The sequence below is a fragment of the Bubalus kerabau genome, chromosome 18 (assembly GCF_029407905.1).
Source record: "Bubalus kerabau isolate K-KA32 ecotype Philippines breed swamp buffalo chromosome 18, PCC_UOA_SB_1v2, whole genome shotgun sequence".
NCBI lineage: Eukaryota > Metazoa > Chordata > Mammalia > Artiodactyla > Bovidae > Bubalus > Bubalus kerabau.
The window spans coordinates 38,889,284-38,915,552 of record NC_073641.1 but is presented as its reverse complement, the minus strand read 5'-3'; the positions used below and the strand labels follow the sequence as shown (position 1 = coordinate 38,915,552).

Genomic DNA, 26,269 nt, shown 5'->3' with positions numbered 1-26,269 from the left:
AAAGGTTCACAGAATTGGTTCACAGAAATGAAGAGACTCAAAATAATTAACACAGCAAGGCAAAAGACTCCAAACTCAGGTTACGAGTTAATATGCTTAACATTTCAAAAATATTAAATTCTCTTTAAACAACTGGATTTAGGCTATTTTATAAACATGCCAATTTAGATATAAGATTAAGTTATCTCATAATCATTCACCCTATCAAATCAGTAAGGTCAAACAAAAAGATTAGCTAAATAAACTGACCTTCATGGTCTGATGGGTATACATCCATTTCCTCCTGTGTAAATGCTTCTACTTCTAAAAGAGCCTCATCGATATCTACAAATTCTTTTTCAGTGTCATCAGTGACAGAAATAATCTCATCTTTGGTTCCTTTTATTTCAGGATTTTTTACATCTGTTGGCATTCTATTGACAAAAATGAAGCAGCTAAAATCGTAACTCATACTTGGGAACAAAGAGTTTGCTTTCAATGGATTCAGTTAATTGAAAAACAAACTAAGCTTTCATACTTATGAGGTCTTTGTTTTAACCACATATGGCACATAGCAGAATATCAATAAAAGGTTAAAATGAAGAATAAAAAGTGAATTTAAAAAGGTTCAATGAATAACTGAATATCCCATTTTTATTTACTCAGATTAGAATAATTTCAGCTTATCTAAATTTCCCATTCTCATAAAGGAATCTTCCTGCTACCAAGCCTTCATTCAGCTTTAGTATTCAAGGATATATTCCTCATAGTGCTACATATTAAATAAAAACACAGGAAGTCAATGAACATAATAAAGGAATCTCTTGGGATGAATTTGCTCCTGTCTCAGAAGATATATGCTAAACATGGAAAGAAACAAAATTTGTAACGTATTATTAAAATATTTCAGAAAGCACTCCTTGCTGCTTCTCTAGTTCAAAGAAATGCTTGTTTCCGTAACTTTCAAGGGTTCAATTCTCCTTCAAGACCAAACATCATCAAACAAGGTACCTATAATCAGCAACTTACTTCCAGATACTTTGACAGGATTCATTTTGGTCATTTATTTCCTCAGTCCCACCTTGAGTGGATACTGCAACAGAACAGCCAGCATCTGTTTTACAATCACTCTCTATACTGGGTCCATTCTGAGGCCCAGGGGAATTATTCTCTAGCACCTAGAACAAACCATTTATAGTACTTAATATTCATTACTGAATCCCTTACTTTTCATTATATTTTTAGATTATTAATACTTTCTACAGAACTTCTGAGTAAGTCTCTTACTCATTTATCGAGTATTCATTGCATTTCTCATACTCAGTTCTGATGCTAAAGCAATGGCTAACTCATTATTCCACCTAGAAAAAACAAGCTTGACTACCTTGAGTATTCAAAAGAGATCAGCCTTACAAACTTGAAAGGTAAATCACCAATGTTTTCAGGTCATAGAACAACAGAAATAAAAATGTAAAGTTGCTTTCATTTCACTTTCTTTACTATTATAAAGACATTTAGTAATAATATAAATGTAATAACCACTTGTAATATCACTTAAAATTATCTCTCTTTTTATTTTGGCCATGCCATATAGCTTGCAGAATCTCAGTTCCCTGAACAGGGACTGAAGTGGGGTCATGCCATGGACAGTGCCAAATTCTAACCACTAGTCCACCACAAAACTCCTTCTTTTTCTTTTTTATAAACACACATGGAACCTCAAAATCTCACAGCCTCTCTGAAAATACTTTAACCTTAATAAATCATTTCTAAGAATTAAACTGCTACTGCTACTGCTAAGTCATTTCAGTGGTGTCCGACTCTGTGCGACCCCATAGGCGGCAGCCCACCAGGCTCCTCCGTCCCTGGGATTCTCCAGGCAAGAATACTGGGCTGGGGTGCCATTGCCTTCTCCGAAGAATTAAAGGAACTACTTTAAAAAATTAGGTGATAAAGATTATAATTAGCATTATCATCAATTCTGTTGCTTATTGATTCTTTATTAGGTAGGGAAGTACAAATACAGTTTCAATCTAAAATAAGAATTCTAATTTGTATCTAATCATAAGCAATTCAAGCATTTACCTTCATGATGGCATTTTTTGCCTCATATGTAGCAAAATAGGGTTGTTCCAAAAGCCACAGTGACGTAAGAACGGCGGCTGTCGAGGTCTTTACACGAATGACAGGACTGTACTCACAGGACGGCCCGGTGAGTCCAGAGTCGCAGAGCAGCCTTTTATCAGACCATCTTATCATCCATTCCAGAAGCCTTCTTGTACTGCCACACGTGTTATTTAGTGCTACAGGAAGATCTTCTTGTGGGTTAATATCACTGCACTGAATTGCTTTGAAAGCACATCTTCTAGTTTCAGTGGATTGGGGAATGCACACACTATGGTTTGACAGTCTCTGTATTAAAGTTTTCTCTGCATTGTCATCTAGTATTCTATAAACTGACTTCTGTTTTAAACCGAACAACCCACTCTTCCCTTCATTTTTATTGACTTCATTCAGAGGGTTATCGGAAAAATGCCTGATCCCTTGATTAGCTAGTACGGAAGCTGAAAGTGACTGGTTTTCTGATTTTTCACACTCATCTGACTCAGGAGCAACAACAAAGCAGGAGCCGGCTCTGAACACATTCTGGCTTTTGGTTCTGCTGTGACGTCGTTTTAATGTTGTATGTACATCAAAAAGTAAAGAATTAAGTTCACGTTCTCTAAGATGTCCAGAAAAACTAGTTAGAAATGGAATGCCAGCATCCTTGGAACCAAGTAGGTCTCTTTCAAGAACATAACTCAAGAAGAGTTCAAGGAATTTAATATATTCGTCATCATCACGTTCAAATTCCCAAACACCTATTACAGGAAGTGCATTTTCACAATCTTCTTTTCTTTTAGGGTTTTCCTTTTGATTATATATTTTCTTTTTACCTTTGGGCTTACCAGTCAATGTTAATTCCATGTGATTTGGGGCACTTCTGTAGCAAAATTAAGTTTGAAAAGACAAATTAAAGATCATTTAATCACTAAAACTGATTGACAATAAAGACTCTCTCCACTGTTTAAGTCATACCTATCATTTTTTAATGCCTTGACTACCTGTCTTGCAAATGAGGGAGCTGGACTAAATGATCTCTAAACACTTGTTAGAACTGAGCATTCAGAGTCCAAAAAATATAACAGTAATATCAAAAGAGAAATCTGATATTAAAAAAGACTAAAATGTGTTCAAAGAAATTTCACTATAAAAAAAAGACTTTTTCTGGGAAAAAAAAAAAAAAAAAAAAGGTCCTCTAAGAGGTCAGAATTTAGGAATACAAAATCAATAACAATCACAAGCCACCAATACACATCTTTATGGTTTCCAGTTTCTCTCTTGCATCTGTCCCTTTCAGCTTCCCTGTGTGATGAGCAAGGAGCAGGACTGCTCTCAGGATTCTTTGGCACACAAAAGCCAGGTATTTTTTCTAAACACTTTCTGCTGCTATGAAACCTGTTGGGCAGGGACCTAACCATAATTACTCTTTTTTTTTTTCATAGTTACTCTTAAATCTGTTTCTTTTCCACATGGTTCTTAGGGGAGAACACAGATCCCTAGTTCCCTCAATAAAATAAATAAAGGTTCCAGTTAGGCACCTGGGCTGAAGCCACCACACCTCTTCCTATTAAGACTGCATAGCAAGCAGCCTCCGAGTGTTCCTGTGCTAACACTGCAGCTGTCTGGTGGAGCAAGCACACCATTTGTGTTACTGCTAGCTACCATCTAAGCAGATGTTTGAAGTAGACACTATTTCACCTAAACAAGATAAGATTGACTATATAGCCCTTCAGTCATGAGATGGATAAATTGCATTGTAGATACTGGAATTATAAAGGAAAAAAATCTGTTTAAATCAAAGTAAAAGAGGTTAAAATGATAAGCAAGAATTTCTTGACAATTTATAGACAAGCTTCAAAGACGAATGTGTTAAAAAAAAAAAAAAAAAGGATGTTCAAATTCTTGCCATGAAAACCCTAAGAACAATGGAGTGGGTTGCCATTTCCTTCTCCAGGGGATCTTCCCAACCCAGGAATCAAACCCAAGACTCCTGCATTGCAGGCGGATCCTTTACTGAGTGAGCCACCAGGGAAGCCCCTAAAAACAATATAGCTAACCAAATAACTCTAAACTATTTAGGTCTAAGATTACTAAAAGAACGAAAAGTCCTCCAGTAAACTCTAGAATTTCATCTACTCATTTTATTTTATACCTTCAGATGGCAAAATAATTTAGTATCTCAGTAATACTTTAAGTGGATTTTCAAATGTAAGGTCTCATTTTACACTTCTGACATTCCTGTGAGTACAGCACTTCTCCTTCATTGTTAATAATATAGTCAGTGAGGTTGCTGGGAGTAGAAGTCAGGTCAGCAGTTGCATGAAAATACTTTTTTTCCCAAAGGAAGTGAATGCTTTCTACTCAAAGATCTCAGTTGTACCTGTGACAGAAATGTCTCCTGCTTTTTTCTTCAGCTGACAAAGTTTCTGAGAGGGTATCGGCCGTATCTGCATCACTGTGGGCCAGAGAACTGCCCAGTTCTGTGAGTGTGCTCTTGCTCAGACTCGTTCCCAAGGAAAACCTGTCAGAACCTGCAACCTCAGCTGGCTTTTCTTCTTCAACTGGCTCCCATAAATTCATTTCAAAAGAACCTATATTTCTCTGCACACGTTTTAGAGCCTTCACCCTCACTTTATGGATAGAATGCATGATAACAGACATCATCTCCTCTGTTTGGGGACCTAGAAAGAAAAGAACAAAAGGCCTTAAAGTTCATTAAAATATTTCAACTCAAGACATAAGGGGATCCAACTCTGGTCCCCTGCTGGGAACATGAAATCTAACTGAGGGCTTAGTTTCACAGTCTTATAGATGATGCCTTCTTCAATATTTGTTAGAAAGTTATGGTCCATAATTTTAAGGTAGAACTTCAGAAGCTAGAAAAAGTCCATTAAAGAAGAATAAATGGGACTCCACAAAAAAGTATGCCCTGGAAAATGAAAATGTTAGAAGTAATTTATTTCAAAAATCAGATAATTATAAAAAGAATCAGTAACATTTTTCTCATTGCCGCACAGCAGCAAAAAAGAGAAAATAAGTACATTTTTATCCAAAGAACAAAAACACCTATTTGACTTCAGGTAACAAGAACCGGTCTATGGAATTGCAACAGTCAGATGCGACTTAGCCTTAGCAACTAAGCCATAAACCATACAACAAGAAACCACAGGAAGGGGAGTTTTTCAAGACTGCCTACAGAAAACTTTAACACATAAACAAGACATTTTAGAGATTTCAAAAATGTCTTAAAAATATAAATCACAAACAGAGTTTAAGTATAGTAATGCAATGCCCAAGCATAGGCTATTACTAGACTTAAATGACTATAGTTCTACAGAGAGCAATTTGAATTCTTTAAAAATGTCCACACATTATGAATTTACAGAAATAGCTCATTTATTGTACTTCACAGATACTCTAATTTGTAAAAAAAAATTGTAGGTGAAGGTTTGGGGCAATCCTTCATCAAGCAAGTCTATTGGCAGAATTTTTCCAACAGCATTTACTCACTTCATGTCTCTGTGTCACGTTTTGCTAGTTCTCACAGTGCTTCAAACTTTTTCATTAAGATGCTATTTGTTATGGTGATCTGTGATCAGTGATCTTTAACATTATTATTGCAAAAAGATTATGATTCACAATTATGATTATGACTCAGATAATGGTTAGCATGTTTTAGTAATAAGGTATTTTTTAATTAAAGTTTTACATTAATATATTGTCTTTTTTTAGGGCACACTTAATAGACTATAGTATACTGTCAACATAACTTTTATACACATTAGGACCAAAAATATAAATGTGACTTGCTTTACTGCACTATTCATTTTATTAAGGTGGTCTGGAACCAAAGGTATAGTATCTCCAAGGTGTGCCTGTGCTTAATGCCATTGACTGCACATTTAAAAACATTAAATTTGATATTGTTTACACTTTTCTACAATAAAAAATTTTCCAAAGGTCATCTTGAATGCAAATAACTGTAAATTAGAAGCATAAATAACTGTTAAAAGGAAAAAACTAGTTTTCAATCAAATATCTGCATTTTATATATATATATACACACGAAACGTTATATACTCATTTTATATATTTTATCTTGCTTAATCCTCTTTCAATATACATTCATAACACAGGTATTAATATACTCATTTTACAAATAAGGAAAAGAGGCTCAGAGATGCTGAGCAACTTGCCTATGGTCACACAGTTACTAACTGAGAGGCATGACATGAAGTCAGTTTTGCATGATTCCAAAACAACAGAATTGGTGATAGTGTAATAAGGAAGTACTTCTGCCTTCCCATACTCTTCATCTCGAAAGAGAAACACATAAAAACATAAGCATGAAAAAAGAAATGCTTTCAAAACAAAATGCAAATCTTCAGCAATTTATCAGATGCCTAAGAAATGACAAAAATTACCTTTCACAACACAGTGTCTGAGTCTCTGCTGAAGAGAGTGGTATTTTTCTCTTAAAGAAACTCTTACGTCCTCAGGATTGGGAAATGCCTTCACAAAAATTTCTGCTACCTTCAGAAAAATTTTAAAATGTGTTTTATAAGCAACATCATTCTTAATTAAAACAAAATTAAAATTCTTTAAAGTCTCTGATTCTGATTTAATTTATTTTCACCTACCTTTCTGATTGGTGGCAGTTCTGCCATGAGGCTCAAAATCAGATCCTGAATAAGCTCTTCAATATTAGAAAACCGAGAGAAGGGCAACATTCTGTAAGCCCATTCCACCGCACTGAGACAGTGCTCAACAAGACAGGGGTCAAACTTTGCTTCAAGGTCCTATATGGATATTGAAAGGATCATTTGCTTTTTGCTTTACACAGACTATAATGATTTAATGATTTAACGGAATGTAGTAACAAATAGTAAAATATTCTATCAAGCAATAATTTCCCAAGTAATAGTTATGCATTTTTCTTACTCTTGTGCAGTTAATACCTTTTTTTCCTCCACATTTTCTCTTGCCTTCTGATACTGCCTGCAACTATAGGATAACTTATCACGGACATGCAGCATCCAACACAAAGCACAAAGCTCTCTGAAGCAACCTAAATCAAGAATGAAAATATGAGAGAAGGCTGTATGAGTATATACATTAATATTACAAAACGTCACCTCTGCTGGCTTGTTCCAAAATAAATGTTTTTATATTGTTGATTATACAAGAAACATGCTCATCCTCAATACTTTGTATAAAAGTTGTGGAGATCCTTACAGAATTTTTACACATATTATTCCGGAATATTTCATACACGTCAGTTACATGAAAATATTAAAAACACTATACAGTATAAAAACTACTCTATTTACTAGTAGTTTACTTGCTTTAAACTTATAGTATGTTGTGGATATTTTTCAAAGTCAATACATATAGCTCTACTTAATATTGTATTGTTAATTTATTTGAAAAATCATTTATTGATAGGCATTTAAGTTTAAAATTTTTCAGTACTAGAAATATAATTTCCAATACAAAACAATTTTTTATCAAAAGTAATACAAGTACACAAAAATATATAAAATTATACTATCTATACAGTTTTGCAACTATCCCTCTTCCCCCCCACCACCCAAAATAATGTATCTTGGATATATTTCCATGGTGGCAACATACACACACACTCTTTTCTTTATCAGTATAGTATTCCACTACATGGAACCGTCCCAAAATCAAATGCAAAATATATCATTATTAATATTTAGGCCTAATTTCCAAGCAAGCAGTTCATTCTGGACAAACCTATTGCTTTAATGGATGCTTCATCAAGCTTCCGGTCTCCAGCTGCTCCAGGTCGAAAGAATGCTACACCTCCTTTACAGTAATTAAGTAACGACTCAGGGAAAGGACTCAATGAAGGAAGGGACCCTTTCATGCGAATCTGTAAAGAAAGACAGAATATGTTAATTACCAGTCATATAAGTCAGTTTCTAAGGAAATTATATAACAACAAACAAGGCATGAAAGATAAACCATAAAGAATGGAAAACACAGCATTGTTCCTATACTATGTAAGAAAATGACACGGAAATCACTCATACTTACACAAACTTAGTGGACAAACTCAACAAATTCATTGGCTAAATCTTAAAAGAAAAAAAAGTTCTAACCAAATTAATCTCTCTTGTCATTCAGTTTTTACCTAAAAAGTTTTATAACTTAATGCTATTTATCCTGGCTTTCCCCAAAGAAATAATAAAGAAAATTAAGTATCTATGTGTGGAAAAAAAGGATATTTACATACATAACTTTAAAAAAAAGTTATGTATGTATATAACTAAAAAAAAAAGTGACAATTAGAGTCATCATATGGCAACTCCTGATAAAATAATAACTCTAGAAAGGATCAGTAGATGCCAAATTAGGTAAAATGTTGATGGACAGTGCATGGAACATGAGCCAGACTCACCGATTCATCTCGCTGTCCTGATAAGTGAAAGAAAAAAGACACAGGTGCCACACGATACGCTGCAACAGGGCAGCACACAGCACCACTAGCGAAGGACTGAATTCTAAGAAGATGTGAACCTGAGTCTAATCAAAACTGGCTACCCTGATGAGGAGAGATTAATTACTGGCTTGTAAGAAATAAAAGGAAAGAGGAACATGTTAAATGATGCTAAATGAAAAGATAACAGACAAATCCAACATATGGTTCAGAAACAATTCCCGAGTCTAACAAATCTAGGGGAAAAAAAAAAAAAAAAAGCCAAAGGAAACTGACAGAATAAAACAAAAAGGATCTAAGACACATAAATCTGGGAAGAAAAGAGTTAGCAGCAGGCTTGTAATCTATTTTCTCCCTCTACTGTTCACTTGCAGAAAGACATGATCTAGTCAAGTCCCCTTGTAAGCATGCTAAGCATGTCTTCTTGTCAAACAAATTAACGGTATTTACCAGAGGTAGAGAGTCTGTCTAGGCTGGTTATTAGAAATAAATTTAGAATATATAGATTTATGGATTATGACCCCATGAAAAAGACAAGCTATATAATTAAAAAGATATAAAAAGGAGATGTTAAATAACTGAAATAGCTCCCTTTTGTTCATGGTGTTAAACAAAGGCCAGGACACATTCTTCTGCAGTGAGAAAAGACTTGGAGCAGCGTATACAATTCCATCTTTCCAGGTAGGTCAGTAGTATAGAAACTGCCTAACAACACAGGAGATGCGAGAGATGCAGGTTTGAGCCCTGGGTTGGGGAGATCTCCTGGAGTAGGAAATGGCAACCCATTCCAGTATTCTTGCCTGGAAAATTCCATGCGCGGAGGAGGCTGGTGGGCTACAGTCCTTGAGATCGCAGAGTCAGACACATCCGAGCACAGCACAGCAGCAACAGTGTGTGCAATTCCAGATTTCTCTACATTTCAACTGTACCTTCTGGCTACCTATATCCTTCAAATTATGGGTAAACTTTGATCCATGGATGAAAAACCTGTCTATACCAAAACTTACACATAAATGTTCATAGCAGCATTATTCATAATAGCCAAAGTGGAAGCAATCCAAGTATCCATCAATGGATGAACCGATAAAACAAAATGTTATATATCCATACAATGGAATGTTACTCAGCCACAAAAAGGAATAAAGTACTAATTGACACTACAATATTGATGAATCTTAAAACCATTAAGCTACGTGAAAGAAGCCAGTCACAAAAGGACATGTATTGTATGATTTTATATATATAAAATATCACAATAGGCCAATTCATAGAGACAACAGATTAACGGTTGCTTGGGGGAAGAAAAGGAAGTGGGAAATTCGTACTAATGTGTTTCTTTTTTGAGGTGATGAAAATATTCTGGAATTAAACAGTGGTGATGGTTGCACAACTCTGTGAATATACTAAAAACCAAGGGAGTGTACATGTTTAAAAGGTTAACTTTATGGAATACAAATTGCATATCAATTTTAAATTGGTAAAATCAGCTAAAATAAAGACTTTGGACTATATTAGTTTTCTATTATGGCCCTAACAAATTATCAGAAATTTTGTGGCTGAAACCAACACCAATTTACTATCTCACTGTTTTGGTGGATCAGAAGTCTAGGAAGAGCTCCACAGGGTCTCTGCTGAGTCTCACAAGGCCAAAGTAACAGCAGGACTGCCTCCCTTCTCAGAGGTTATGTTGTGCTTGTTTCATCGCTAAGTCATGTCTGGCTCTTTGCAACCCCATGGACTGCAGCACACCAGGCTTCCCTGTCCTCCACTACATCCCAGGGTTTGCTCAAACTCATGTCCACTGAGTCAGTAATACCATCCAAACACTGCATCCTCTGTCACCCTCTTCTCTTCCTGCCCTCAACCTTTCCCAGCATCAGGGTCTTTTCCAATGATTTGGCTCTTCACGTCAGGTGGCCAATGTACTAGAGCTTCAACTTCAGCATCAGTCCTTCCAATGAATATTCAGAGTTTATTTCCTCTAGGATTGACTGGTTTGATCTCCTTGCTGTCCAAGGGACTCTCAAGAGTCTTCTCTGGCACCACAATTCGAAAGCATCAATTTTTCAGCATTCAGCCTTCTTTTTGGTCCGACTCTCATATCCATACAGACATTAGTATGGGAAAAACTCTGGGAAAAACTTTGACTGTATGGAGCATTGTTGGCAAAGAGATGTCTCTGCTTTTCAATACTCCAAAGAGCAAGCATCTTTTAATTTCATGGCTACAGTCACCATTCACAGTGCTTTAGGAGCTCCCCAAAATAAAATCTGTCACTGTTTTCACTTTTTCCCCTTCTATTTGCCATGAAATGCTGGGACTGGATACCATGATCTTAGTTTTTTGAATGTTGAGTTTTAAGCCAGCTACTTCACTCTCCTCTTTCACCTTCATCGAGGCTCTTTGCTTTCTATATTAGAGTGGTATCATCTCATACCACTGATATTTCTCCTGGCAATCTTTATTCTAGCTTGTGATTCATCCAGCCTGGCATTTTGCATGATGTACTCTGCATATAAGTTAAATAAGCAGGGAGACAATATACAGCCTTGACGTACTCCTTTCCCAATTTTAAACCGTTGTTTAATGTCTGGTTCTGTTGCTTCTTGATCTGTATACAGATTTTTCAGAAGACAGGCAGGGTGGTCTGGTATTCCCATCTCTAAGTTTTCCACAGTTTACTGTGACCCACATAGTCAAAGGCTTTTGCGTAGCCAACAAGACAGAACTAAATATTTTTCTCGAATTCCCTTGCCTTTTGTATGATCCAATGAATGCTGGCAATTTGATCTCTGGTTCCTCTGCCTTTTCTAATTTCAGCTTGAACATGTGGAAGTTCTCAGTTCACGTACTATTGAAGCCTAGCTTGGAGGATTTTGAGTGTTACTTTGCTAGCATGTGAGATGAGTACAACTGTACAATAGTTTGAACATTCTTCAGTATTGCCCTTCTTTGGGAATGGAATGAAAACTGACCTTCTCCTGAGGTCACTGCTGAGTTTTCCAAATTTGCTGATATATTGAGTGTGGTACTTTAACAGCATCCTCTTTTAGGATTTGAAATAACTCAGCTGGAATTCCATTACCTCCACTAGCTTTGTTCATAATAATGCTTCCTAAGGCCCACTTGACTTCACACTTCACACATTCACTGGCTCTAAGTGAATGACCACACCATCGTGGTTATCAGTTCATTAAGACCTTTATTGTACAGTTCTTCTGTGTATTCTTGCGACCTTTTCTTAATCTCTTCTGCTTCTGTTACGTCCTTGTCGCTTCTGTCCTTCACTGTGCCCACCCTTGCAAGAAATGTTCCCTTGGTATCTCCAATTGTCTTGAAGAGATCTCTAGTCAGATGTTCTAAGTGAAAGTGAAGTCGCTCAGTCGTGTCCGACTCTTTGCAACCCCATGGACTGTAGCCTACCAGGCTCTGAGAAGCCTCTCAGTCCATGGAATTTTCCAGGCAAGAATACTGGAGTGGGTTGCCATTTCCTTCTCCAGGGGATCTTCCCAACCCAGGGATCGAACCCAGGTCTCCTGCACTGCAGGCAGACACTTTACCATCTGAGCCAACTTTATTTCTAGGCTCTTTGAGGTTGTTTGCAGAATTCTGTTCTATGTGGTTGCAGGACTCAGGTCCCCATTTACTTGCTGGCTACAGGCAGGGAGACTATGAGAAGTTTCCAAAAGCTGCGTTTATTCCTTGGATATTGGCCCTCTTCAAAGCCAGCAAGGCTGAAATGAGTCCTTGTCACTCTTCTAATCTTCCCTTGTGCAGCTTTTCTCCCGTCTTCCTTTTCCACATTTCACTGACTGACTCCTCCGCCTCTCTTTTTTGCTTCTAAGAGGTTATCTGATTATACTGGGTCCACCAAGATAAACCAGGATAATGTCTCTATTTTAAAATCAGCTTATTAATACCATCTGAAAAAATCCCTCAAGCCAAATTAAATCAGTATCTAGATTTATGTTTGAATAGCCAGAAGACAGGAATCTTGCAGCTATCTTTAGAATTCTGCCTACTACTTGTACTATGCTTTAACCTTATACAGTTAGCTTATTACTTGTAAAGATCTTCACAAGGAAGAATATCTTCAGCAGAGTGGCTAATTTTAAGAGAATCTATAGTCTTTATCTGCTAGTTAAGTTCATTAAAACTAGGTTAAGTGAGATTATTCTCAGAAGTTTGTGAGACCAAACATAACTTAGAACTTTAAACAGTTTTCTACAGTAAGCAACTTAAGTTTGCTATAAAAAATACAGTTTCCTATAACAAACACTCAGGCTCAACAGATCTTAAAACTATCAAAAACAATCTTTCATTAAACGCTTTGCCTTTCTTAGTAAACATACTTAAAAACTTAAAACTTTGGGATAACAAGTTATAAATGAATATAGTTTTATATTTTTATGGTGGCTATAAGCAACTTTCACAAGTATTTCTCTCTAAAAACAGGATAACTTTAAAAAACTTGATAAACTTCTCAGGGTCTCTTAGGGTTTCTACTAGAAAATAAGCCATAAACTCTTGGCACATTTAGTAATTTAACCAACAGCAAAATTTAAGATATTTGGGGCTAATAATATTTATTTCTACATTTTATAGAGACAGATGACTGGCCTACAAAAGAACTGGATCTGGATAAGGAACACAGAAGTAGATGTCCCATCTGGCTGCACATCAGATAAGAAGGCAGCTACATCTCAGCTGAAGTCAGTGTAGAAGAGGACAACAGCCCCTGAATCAAAGTGAACTGCACACCTCAGAAGACAGGAAGGGAGAGACTGACTGGTGGAGCCTACTGCAAAGAAACACTTAGCCGAGAACTAACTCTCCATGGTTTGACCCCACAGAGGCCCCCAGAGAACAGAGAGAACATCTTGGGAAGAAGTGGGATAAACCCTGAACTGAATTTAAATCTTTAATGATTGTGGGGGAGAAAAGTAGTTGGGGAAAAAAAAAAAGTAACTGAAATTTCCTGGGACTAACCGACTAGATTATACTTCCTATCGTCAGACAGGGAGGAGCTAACACAGAGCTCCAGTTCAGAGTCCTTATCTTTCAGCAGAAACTTGGTCTGTCCAGATTTCATACTGTAAGCAAGTCTGAAATTTATGGATTTATGGGGCAGGACTCCTTGGAAAAATATCACAATTATAAATACTAATAAGTATTTATATATTTATATATATATAATATATATATATTAATATATATATTAAATAACATATTTAAATTGTTCATGTCAAGTCACTTCAGTTGTGTCTGACTCTGTGTGGCCCTATGGACTGTAGCCTGCCAAGCTCCTCTTGGGATTCTCCACAGAAGAATACTAGAGGCGGTTGCCATGCCCTCCTCCAGGGGGATCTTCCCAACACAGGGATCGAACCTGAGTCTCTAAAGTCTCCTGCACTGGCAGGTGGGTTCTTTACCACTAGCATCACCTGGGAAGCCCTTTAAATTGTTTACCACAGTGTTACGGAGTCTAAGCTTGTACTGCTTGCCTCACAACAGGCCAAAAATTGACAGATGAGTTGTTGCGGCAAGGAATAACGACTTTATTTAGAAAGCCAGCAAACTGAGAAGATGGTAGGCTTGTGCCTCAAAGAACCATCTTGCCTGAATTAGAATCCAGGCTCCTTTTCTACTAAAAGGGAAGGGAATAAGATCAAACACTTCCTGTTCCCATCAGCCTCTGGAAACCATGTGTTAATTTCTCCCTTCCTGTGGTCATTCACAGGTAGGCCTGGTCAGGATGTTTCCCACGAACTAAACAAAGGTATTTTAGCTTAATGCTCATGACCTGGGAAGCAAGATTACCAGAGATAGGCCATCATGTATAATTTAAGCTATAGGCAACATCCCTATAGTGATTAACTCATAACAGAATACAGAAGGTTCTTTCCTATTGCCATAGCACACAAGTGACTAAGACATTTCCACACCTTTTGCATGACTTTTCTTGCCCATCTCAACTGCAAGATGTACCACTGTGCTACAGGAAAAGAACACCGAGCTGCCCGGAAAAGCAAGAGAATACGCTGAAGGATTCCAGACACCTTTTGGCGATTATCTTTTTCAGCTTTTAAAAGAAGATCATCACCATCTTCCTAAAAAAAAAAAAAAAAAAGAAAGAAAGAAAAAAAATCAGTAGCCAGGAAAACGGAAACTTAAAATGTTACAGTAAAAATAAAGATAGTGCTTCTTAAACTAGACTATTCCTGGAGATTCACAAAGAAAGTTTTGAGGCATGGCCTCAGAGATTAACTACAGCTATTTCCAGGGTCAAGGAAACACCTGTCTCACCTCAGTGTAAAGGGATAAATCAATTCTAATCCCAAGTCTTCAGTTATAATAGTTAAAGCCCACCATCCCTGACTTTACTGGGGGAACATTACAGAGATCTTTACTTTCAAAAAGAATGCCTCTTCCCTTCCTCTGCCTAGAAAAATCCAATTATATTTCAGTGTCACCTCTTCTGTGAAACTCTTCCATTCTGCGGTATTATGGCAATTTGCTCAGATTTTCATTGTAGCTTTTACTGATTTATTCTTGCTAATTTATGTATCTGTTTCCCACACTGTTGAGACTGGTCAAGAGCAAAGGCCTTGTCATCTACTGCACAAAATCCAACATGTGGTGGGATCCAATAAATGTTTGTTGATTCAACACATGATTACAGATTAATTTTCCAGAAATGAGATAATGCAAATATTATGAACATTCGCTTCCCTAACATTTTTCTACCACTGGCATTTCTTAAAAATACTCAGTTATTTTGGTGGGGGGGAGGCATCTGCCCCTTTTTTACACAGCTAAGTGATTCAGGGAGAGCTGTTCCTATGTCCCCAGCTGCCAGGGAAGGCCCTAATCAATTGCCAAGCAACACTGCGCATTTAGCCCTAGCCAAGGTGTGTGATTCCAGGACTGGCCAGTGACCTTGATGGGTCTCGCAAGAGTAACTCTCAGTACTCCTGTTTGGATGCTGGGAGAGAAATACTTATACTGCTTTTCTCTCTCCTCTTCCCACTCCCTATGGGCATGGACAAGGTATCCTGAGAAGCTGCTGGTAGTCATCCGGCTCCCACAAAGGGAGCCAGCCTTAAACTGAAGCTGATAGAAAACAAACTAGGGAGAAAGAGCCCAAGTCTTTGGAAACATAACTGGGCTTCTCAATTATGCCAGTCAATACTTACCAAGTTTTCTGTTACTTTCAACCCCAGGGGTTCTAATTGGTACAGAGTGACATTTAAGAGAAATCCTACCATTCTGGCTTATTTTAATAAAAAATAATAAAACGAAGTACTACTAAGGATTGCTAGTACTCAAACAAGTATCAGCACAGCATATCCAGAAATATATTAAATGCTATTTCTAATCCCTAAACCAATATACTAAAGACTCAGACATGAGAGGAAAGAGGAATTACTGAGAAATACCATGGACTACTTATTCTTTCCATGTGCAATATATCACATGTGAAATATCAACAAATAAAATATTTTAACGTATTGAAACATAACTCAAAACGTAACAAATAAGAATACAACAAATAACTGAAAAAAAAAAGACAGAAGACAGATTTAATAGATATAGACAGAAGCTGCCAATTCTGAAACAGTAAGAAACAATACCAGAATCGATTTAAACTGTTAATCAAATATTAAAACAATTCAAATGTAAACAGTTCACATTAACACTGTAAACCTTAAAACCAGCTAATAGTAATGTTACTATTTTCAAAAAGAGCAAAGGAAAAGGTCCTGAGAGGAATACAGTAATTGTGATTTTTAAGACTGAACTATCAATTGAAAAGTACAGAAGAAAACAATGATCTTTCCAATCAAAGAAAATCAAACTAAGTCTTTCAAAAGAGGCAAAGACAATGAGATGAATGGCTTCTAAATTCTGACACTCATTATTTTTCTCTGGTAAACAAATGTTTATTTTTAAACTAATATCTGGATACAGAGAAATATCTATTAATTTTTTTTTTGAATAAGCAAAATGATCCCCTTAACACCACATCAAAATCATTTTAACATTTACAGAATGTTTACTATGTGTCAGGATGTCTCGTGTAATACTCACAACAACATTATTAGAGGTACTATCACCTTCTTCATTTTACAGATAAGGAAACTTAAACATCAGTTGCATACATCGCCCAAGAAAACTATTCAGTTAATAAACAGCAAAGCTGGAATCCAGAAGTGGGCTTCAGAGCTTGCATTTTTAACTTGATGATTATTATCAGGTTGATTATTTTAAAAAGTGGACAAAATAAATGTTAAATTAAAAGGTTAAGCTTACTTCACTAAGAACAGCTGGCTGAGGACAATATAACGGAGGAGCTGGAAGATACAAGCCGACGGGCACTAAGCCCCACAGTCTCTTACTGAAGTCCTTGGCAGAGTTTATCAGAAGCTGAAAAGTCTCTGAAAGAATATCTGCGTCAGCCATAACTGCTGCTTTCAGTATTTCCTGCACAGAGGCAAACAGCAGATCCACATCTTCTTCTTCAATGGGATCTGCCAAACAAAGAATTAGGTAAAGCAGTTACAATTTATATTATACTTTTCCTTCTATTTTGTAGTTTAAAACTTCATATCTGAAAAAGTTGACTGCCAAAAATAAACATATTGGTCGAAATGCAAAACACTCAAACTTCTGGACAGAAATTTAATATTTTGTTACTTTTAAGATTATAGGTGGTCAGAGCACAAAGACTTCCCAAAATTATACAAGATACTGTAACACAACTACATAATAAAAACATGCTTGGAATATAATCATGACTCAAAAAATAATAATAAAAGGAAAACATTAATGGGAAAAACAGAAATGTAAGAAACACACAAAAATAATATAAAGCATTATGTGGAGGCAGTGAGACAGTAATTTTCGTTTCCTTAATAGTCAATCACAGTACTTTTATATAAAAGGACTTGTGAAGCTAAAGAAGCAAAAAAACAAAAATATATGAAATAACCATACAATATGGCTTCAGTTTTATAAATATCTGTAAAAATGGAGAATGTTCTAGAAGACAAAATGCAAAGAGATGCAGGTGGCAGAACTGTAGACTTACGGACTTTTACATTAGGAATTCTCTTAAAGCACACTTTAGGGTTTAGACTATGAAAACACTCATGTACTGACTTTTCATCCCTGCCTGATATTCATGTTTTCTATATCCAATTTAGGTAAAAAATAAAATTTTACAGCTACAGCTGAAATTCCTTAGGTACCAATCCTATTTCATCTCCTATTTCCAGAGGTCGTCACCATCCAGAATTTAGTGTGGCTCTACTGGAACTCCTACTATATATATGTTGCGTCTTCTTGTTCAATACAAAGTTTAACCTCTCTTTCATATTTTCCAAATGTTTTCTTTTTATCTATATATGGATATATTTTATCTTTCTATATATTTTGTGTATGTATATAGAGTTCAAATCTATTTTCTAGTTTACTAACCATCTGCTGAGCTTTTTGTTTTTAAATCAATTTGTAAAGGTGTAATTTACATACACTAAAATTATCCTTTTATGTACACAGTTCACCCTGGTGGTCCAGTGGCTAGGACTCCTCGCTCCCAGTGCAAAGGGCCTGGGTTCAATCCCTGGTCAGGGGACCAGATCTCAAAGGCCTCAACTCAGAGTTTGCATGCCAAAACTAAGATAGAAGATCTTGCATGCTGCAACTAAGGATGGGAGCAGTCAAATAAATAAACAAACATTTTAAAATACACAATTCAATGAGTTTTGGCAAATCATACAGTCTATGAGAACGTTTGTATCACTCCAAAAAGCTCTCTCATACCTCTTTGTTGTCAACTTCCCCCTTGCTGCTGCTAAGTTGCTTCAGTTGTGTCCGACTCTGTACGACCCCATAGATGGCAGCCCACTAGGCTCCACCGTCCCTGGGATTCTCCAGGCAAGAACACTGGAGTGGGTTGCCATTTCCTTCTCCAATGCATGAAAGTGAAAAGTGAAAGTGAAGCCGCTCAGTCGTGTCCGACTCTTAGCCACCCCATGGACTGCAGCCCACCAGACTCCTCCATCCTCCATTGGGATTTTCCGGCAAAAGTACTGGAGTCGGGTGCCATTGCCTTCTCCTCAATTCCCCCCTTACTTCTAGGTAAACATTGATCTGTTTCCTGTCCCTATAGTGTTGCTTTTTATGAAATGTTATATAAATGGAATCATATAATGGGTAGTTTTATTTATAAGTTCTTTCATTCAGCATAATGGTTCTGTGATTCATCCATGTGGTTGCATGTTATCAGCAGTTTCCTCCTCTTTATTATTACACATTACAGATAAATTACAATTTGTTTATGTATCCACAAGTTAATAAGCATTTGGGTTGTTTCAAGTTTTTTTGGCTGTTATGAAAAAGCTATGCACATTCAAATACAGGTTTTTCAGTGCACCTAGATTTTTATTTTTCTTGGGTAAATACCTAAGAAAATCTTTAAAATGTTAAATCTGAGCCTTTAAATGCATATTTTTACATTTTATCTAGAAACACACTGTATCTATGTATTTATTGTGGGAACATTTTCAGATCATCAAAAAGACATTGCCAGAACTACAAGTTCAGACTGGGAATTTTTTATTTATTTATTTATTTTTCCAAAATATTCACAGATGTGTGCATACTTAAAAGCTTTTTAAAATACCATAAGCTTTGTATTAAGCTGATACACAGGTTGACCATACATAAGTAGCTCACCTGTAAACTGTTTGCAGTTTGAGTTCATTTCATTTTTTGCTTCCAAAGAGGTTGGCTGACCTAGGAAACACTGTAGTTTTTCCTGAAAAATCTGTGCTGGAGTCATATTTAATGGTAGATTCAGACTCTTTTCCTTGGATCTGAAATCACACCAAATTAGGGGGAAATAATTACAATTTTTTAAAAAAGGAAACATAGACACATCAAGAACTAAACATGAAATATTTAAGAACCAGAGGAGCCCATGTTATTCATCTTGTGTTTAGAAAAGAAGTAATTGAGGAAATGCTGTATTGAGGAGAGTACTGATATAGCTCCCCATGCTTAACCGCCCACTGCTGCCCTACATACAGACTCTCCAAATGAAACCATAAGTGCTCTGGGCCACGTGCCTTTGCTTCTGTTTGGAATGTTCTCTCTCCCTACAGCTACTGGCTTTGTCAAGATTCCATCTTCCCTTCATCGCCCATCTCAAATGACACCTCCCATATAAAGTATTTCCTGGCTTTCCCTCACTTGATATTATTGCTCTCCCTACCATACCATGGATGGGCTTCCCTGGTGGCTCAGATGGTAAAGAATCCACCTGCAATGCAGGAGACCCGGGTTCAAGCCCTCAGTTGGGAAGATCCCCTGGAGAAGGGAAAGGCTAGCCATTCTGGTATTCTGTCCTACAGAATTCAAAGACACAGCAATGCCATAATATTCGTAAGAGTTAAAATGCAGGGATTAGTTTGATTAGCTTAAAATGTAAATCCTGGCTTTCTGCCCGTGGACGCCGCCGAGAAAGCATCTTTGAAGTCTTTCCTGCCTCCACTGCCGTCATGTCTAAATCAGAGTCTCCCAAAGAGCCCGAACAGCTGCGGAAGCTCTTCATCGGAGGATTGAGCTTTGCAACAACCGATGCGAGTCTGAGGAGCCATTTTGAGCAATGGGGAACGCTCACAGACTGTGTGATAATGAGGGATCCAAACACCAAGTGCTTCAGAGGCTTCGGGTTTGTCACATACACCACGGTGGAGGAGGTGGATGCGGCCATGAATGCAAGGCCACACAAGGTGGACGGAAGAGTTGTGGAACCAAAGAGGGCCGTCTCAAGAGAAGATTCTCAAAGACCTGGCGCCCACTTAACTGTGACAAAGATTTTTGTTGGTGGTATTAAAGAAGACACTGAAGAACATCATCTGAGAGATTATTTTGAACAGTACGGGAAAATTGAAGTAATTGAAATCATGACTGACCGAGGCAGTGGCAAAAAGAGAGGCTTTGCTTTTGTAACCTTTGATGACCATGACTCCGTAGACAAGACTGTCATTCAGAAATACCACACTGTGAATGGCCACAACTGTGAAGTGAGAAAAGCCCTGTCTAAGCAAGAGATGGCTAGTGCTTCATCCAGCCAGAGAGGTTGAAGTGGTTCTGGAAACTTTGGTGGCGGTCGTGGAGGTGGTTTTGGTGGGAATGACAACTTTGGTCGTGGAGGAAACTTCAGTGGTCGAGGTGGCTTTGGTGGCAGCCGTGGTGGTGGCGGATATGGTGGCAGTGGGGATGGATATAATGGATTTGGTAATGACGGAAGCAATTTTGGAGGTGGCGGAAGCTACAATGATTTTGGCAATTACAACAATCAATCTTCCAATTTTGGACCCATGAAAGGAGGAAACTTTGGAGGCAGAAGTTCTGGCCCCTATGGTGGTGGAGGCCAATACTTTGCCAAAGCCACGAAACCAAGGTGGCTATGGTGGCTCCAGCAGCAGCAGCAGCTACGGCAGCGGCAGGAGGTTTTCATTACTGCCAGGAAACAAAGCTCAGCAGGAGAGGAGAGCCAGAGACGTGACAGGGAAGCTACAGGTTACCACAGATTTGTGAACTCAGCCAAGCACAGCGGTGGCAGGGCCTAGCTGCTACAAAGAAGACATGTTTTAGACAATACTCATGTGTACGGGCAAAAAACTCGAGGACTGTACTTGTGACTAATTGTATAACAGGTTATTTTAGTTTCTGTTCTGTGGAAAGTGTAAAGCATTCCAACAAAGGATTTTAATGTAGATTTTTTTTTTTGCACCCATGCTGTTGATTGCTAAATGTAATAGTCTGGTCATGACGCTGAATAAATGTCTTTTTTTTTTTTTTTTTTAATGTGCTGTGTAAAGTTAGTCTACTCTGAAGCCATTTTGGTAAACTACCCCAACAGTGTGAAGTTAGAATTCCTTCAGGGTGATGCCAGGTTCCATTTGAAATGTATTTACAACCTGCTTGGTGGAGAAGCTGTTGTCTTCAGAACCTTGGTGTAGTTGAACTGACAGTTACTGTGTTGTGACCTGGAGTTCACCATTAAAAGGGTCACCCATGCAAAGTCATGGAGTTTTTTTTATTTTTTTGGGTTATTAATGATTGTTGGCACATCCTATGCAATGTATCTAAATTGAATTATGGTACCAGATAAAGTTATAGATGGGAATGAAGCTTGTGTATCATCCATTATCATGTGTAATCAATAAAAGATTTAATACTCTCAAAAAAAAAAAAAATGTAAATCCTGTTTGGGAAAGAGAAAACTCTCCCATTGACTATAGGCCCTTTGAGGGTGCTGCTGCTGCTGCTGCTGCTGCTGCTAAGTCGCTTCAGTCGTGTCCGACTCTGTGCGACCCCATAGACGGCAGCCCACCAGGCTCCCCTGTCCCTGGGATTCTCCAGGCAAGAACACTGGAGTGGGGTGCCATTTCCTTCTCCAATGCATGAAAGTGAAAAGTGAAAGTGAAGTCGCTCAGTCAGGTCCAACTCTTAGCAACCCCATGGACTGCAGCCTACCAGGCTCCTCCGTCCATGGGATTTTCCAGGCAAGAGTACTGGAGTGGGTGCCATTGCCTTCTCCTACTAACAAGTAAAAGTGCTAAATAGATGCTTAAATACAGTAAGTAAACCTCTGAGCTGTCTAACACAGTTGACACTAGCTGCATGTAGCTCTCTAAATTTAATTAAAATTAGATTTCTTGGTCTTATCAGCCCCTTTCAAGGGCTTAATAAATACATGTGGCTAGTAGCTATCAGACTGGACAGCACATACAGAATATTTCCATCACCAAAGCAAATTCTATTGGACAATGCTGAACTAAGGATTCCACAAAATGTGTAAATACTAGCAACGAGTGAAATAAGAAACACTTTAGATAACACCATCGTACTTTTTTAACTTCAGTTCAGTCGCTCAGTCGTGTCCCACTCTTTGCGACCCCATGAATCACATCACGCCAGGGCTCCCTGTCCATCACCAACTCCCTGAGTTCACCCAAACTCATGTGCATGGAGTCAGTGATGCCATCCAGCCATCTCATCCTCTGTCCTCCACTTCTCCTCCTGCCCCCAATCCCTCCCAGCATCAAGGTCTTTTCCAATGAGTCAACTCTTCACATGAGGTGGCCAAACTACTGGAGTTTCAGCCTCAGCATCAGTCCTTCCAATGAACACCCAGAACTGACCTCCTTTAGGATGGACGGGTTGGACCTCCTTGCAGTCCAACTTAGATGTGCCTAAAAATACATACCTCGTGAATTTGCTACCATGCTTACAGAAGAGTTGAAAAGCCACACCAACAGAAATAGATGTCTTCCAGTCTCCAAGTTTATGTGCCAACCACACGGCTTCTGGAACCAGGCCACCGATCAATAATAATTCAAGGGCATATTCAACGGTCCACACATCAGAAAGATTCTGCTCTCTGACCGCACTGGCCACCTTAGAGTGTTGCAGAGGAATAAGCCGAAAAGGCTGCTCTGTGAGTAGATGAAAGAAAATGGATTAACTACAATTATACATAGGAACTCATTCTTCCCTACACAGATCTCCTTAATCAATACTTTCTACACAAAACCACAACAAGGAAGATACATACAAAATGGCCTAAGATAATACTTAACACACTATAGAATAGCTTTTCTTTTTTTTAAACACTGAAGAATGTGTCTCTTTAGTGCATCATGCAGCAAATGTTGGCACTCCTAAAAAAATGAACCCGAGCAGACAAAGAAACAGAAGAAACAGTATCAAAGTGCATTATACAAAATAAAGGTAAATACATACAGTTTGATCAGATAATATAAGGAAATGATTAAATAGAGCAAAGAAAAAATGACCCAAATAAAATAATAAAAGTAAAATGTCCAAAAAATAAATTTTAAATTAGAATGAGTTTGAGTAAACTTGGGGAGTTGGTGATGGACAGGGAGGCCTGGTGTGCTGCAGTCCATGGGGTTGCAAAGAGTCAGACACGACTGAGTGACTGAACTGAACTGAAATTAGAATACTGAGAATTTGTTCAATTACCACACCTTTATAGCTCTTTTACTTAAAAAAAAAAAAGGAAACTGTATAAACACCAATGTGTCCAAAATTTGCAATTAAAAAAATACAAATTCAATAAAAACAAGTTCAAAGCAATTACCTTTCTCAGATTATATTCATTTGTAAACAGTCACCTGCATGTCAGGCACTAGGCTAGACAGTATTATTTCCATAGATCAATGATCACTGTGTAAAATTGTTTTAAATATTCTGTGCAAAAACAAGGTGAGAAAATTATTTGTTTATTCTATTACCTGTTTTAATATGAAGGGGAGGAAGAACATTCACACTGTGAGGTGGCAAAATGCACAGCAGCTGATTCGTGAAGTAAGCAGCCATGAAGCGAGCCATGGACTGGACCACCCTCACCGCAGCTTCAGGATGAACACTTCCAGTCACCCCAGACTCACAAGGAGACTTCTCAGGAACTGCAGGATACACCAAATGAGCAAAGGAGATTCCCATCAAACTAGCAAAAGTAGGAATATTTAAGCTCCTAACATGATGCAAGAAGAAAAGTATAATTAAAACTTTTTTTCTGAGATTAATACCCCTGGCCTATACAAGGTAACTTGTAACAGGTCATCTACATTTCTTAAAGACAATAGAACAAAAATAAAAGAATAAGCTCAAAATTATCAGCACATAGACTTAGGAACTCTTTTATGACTTCAAGTTACCAGTTTTATCTAAAAATGTGGAATGATCTATATAATCCAGCCATAATGGACTTGCAAGCTTTTCATTTCTTTGTTTTCCCTTCTTCCTCCTCTTTCTCATTTTCTTTCTTTAGTGCAAGGAGGCAGAGTTTACTACAAAGAGCCAGAACAGTGATTCTTCATGTCTGTTTCTGTATTATTAGTATACCCCCATAACATTAACTCTTTAGTATTAAGATTCTTTTGGGAGGTATGGACAAGGGGAACATGTAGAATGGAGGGAAAAGGCAGAGGAGAGAGTTACATTATGATTTCTAGAGTGATTCTGACATAAACTAGAGCAAACATGCCATCCCTATTTAAAAATTGAAACAATAATATAAACTGGATTCAGATATTTGAAAATAAATAGCTAAAAACTACTGAGTGAGTGAAAGTCGCTCAGTTGTGTCCAACTCTGCGACCCCATGGACTATACAGTCCACGGAATTCTCCAGGCCAGAATACTGGAGTGGGTAGCCATTCCCTTCTCCAGGGGATCTTCCCAACCCAGGGATTGAAGCCAGGTCCCCAGCACTGTAAGCAGATTCTTTACCAGCTGAGCCACCAGGGAAGCCCATACAAGATAAATATTAAATTAAGGTTAATTTTTATGACATTTATGGCCCCAACAATGGCAAAGTATCTTTCTTTCTCAGAAGTCACTTGAGGCAATTTTCAGGTGGTCCAGAGGTTAGGGCTCTATGCTTCCACAGCAGGGGGCCCGGGTTCACTATATACAGAGGCCTGTGCATTCTCCCTGTGAATCACTGAACTTGGGGAGTAGTCCTGGGGACTCCTGACCAAGAGAGGATATGCTTAAAATACTCTAAACAACTATCATTAAAAATTAAATATATTACTATAGGTTCAACTTATCTTGACAGTTATATCATATCATGACAATACTGCTGGAAAAAAAATCCAGTCAGTTAAAAAGTCACACATAAGAAAAAAAAGTCACACATAAATGTCTTCCACTCATACACAGCTAACAGTCCTTTCAGAGGGCAATCTAACACCAGGCATCAGAAATCTTGACTCTGTAACCTCATTTCTCAAGATTTAACATGTAGACATTAGTAATGCTCACAAAAATTTATGTTCACTGCAATATTATTTAAAATAGTAAGTACGTGGTAACAATCTAAAATATGCAATAATGAGGAAAAAGCTTACTAGGTTTTTAAAAGAATATTATTTACATTGGAAAATATTCACAATATTAAATTTAAAAGATTGCAAAACAGAATATTAGCTCTGGTAATAAACATATATGAATGCACATAGACAAAAATGGTAGCATTAAAAGTGATTTTATTTTCTTTAAACCTTTCCATATTTCAAAACTGTCTAAAATGAACCTATATTACTACTAAATAAACACGAATTTAAAAAGACAAATATCAGAGTAGGAAATCCATAAACAGTGGTTGCATATGGTATCACTTATATATGGAATCTAAAAAGATAATACAAACGAATTTATTCACAAAACAGAAACAGACTCACAGACTTTGAAAACAAACCTACAGTCACCAAAGAGGAAAGGTGGGGTGGGGAGGGATAAATTAAGAGTTTAGGAGTAAAACATACACTCTACTGTATATAAAATAAGATAATCAACAAGAGCCTACTGTATAGCATGGAGAACTCTACTCAGTATTCTGTAATAACCTATATGGGAAAAGAGTCTGAAAGAGAATGGATATATGTAGATGTATAACTGAACCATTCTGCAGTACACCTGAAACGCAATATTGTAAATCAGCTACACTCCAATATAAAACAAAAATTAAATTTAAAAAAATGCAGAGAAAATATGAGTCCCAGAATAAAATTTCATAGTATTCTACCATCTGTCCTTAGCTGCTCAGTTGTGTCTGACTCTTTGCGATCCTTATGGACTGTAGCCTGCCAGGTTCTTTTGTCCATGGGGATT

The 26,269-nt window shown here is 37.4% G+C and overlaps 1 protein-coding gene and 1 pseudogene across 11 annotated transcripts in view; one reads left to right on the top strand and one right to left on the bottom strand.

The window, feature by feature from the left end:
* CPLANE1 (ciliogenesis and planar polarity effector complex subunit 1) overlaps window positions 1–26,269 on the bottom strand; it is a 116,902-nt gene that overhangs the window by 67,921 nt on the left and 22,712 nt on the right. For 10 of the 11 annotated variants that reach the window (XM_055555261.1, XM_055555262.1, XM_055555258.1 and 7 more), the window contains exons 16-28: window positions 23,884–24,057; window positions 22,833–23,061; window positions 19,289–19,428; window positions 16,862–17,079; window positions 14,494–14,658; window positions 7,843–7,981; window positions 7,041–7,150; window positions 6,723–6,881; window positions 6,507–6,615; window positions 4,463–4,763; window positions 2,065–2,962; window positions 1,009–1,157; window positions 250–413 (exon numbers count right to left, since the gene is read on the bottom strand). In XM_055555261.1, the coding sequence (XP_055411236.1) occupies window positions 250–413; window positions 1,009–1,157; window positions 2,065–2,962; window positions 4,463–4,763; window positions 6,507–6,615; window positions 6,723–6,881; window positions 7,041–7,150; window positions 7,843–7,981; window positions 14,494–14,658; window positions 16,862–17,079; window positions 19,289–19,428; window positions 22,833–23,061; window positions 23,884–24,057 (2,955 nt within the window). The remainder of the gene's footprint in view (window positions 1–249; window positions 414–1,008; window positions 1,158–2,064; window positions 2,963–4,462; window positions 4,764–6,506; window positions 6,616–6,722; window positions 6,882–7,040; window positions 7,151–7,842; window positions 7,982–14,493; window positions 14,659–16,861; window positions 17,080–19,288; window positions 19,429–22,832; window positions 23,062–23,883; window positions 24,058–26,269) is intronic. The other variant, XM_055555255.1, reaches the window with a different exon arrangement.
* On the top strand, window positions 20,055–21,157 carry LOC129633347 (heterogeneous nuclear ribonucleoprotein A1-like; annotated as a pseudogene).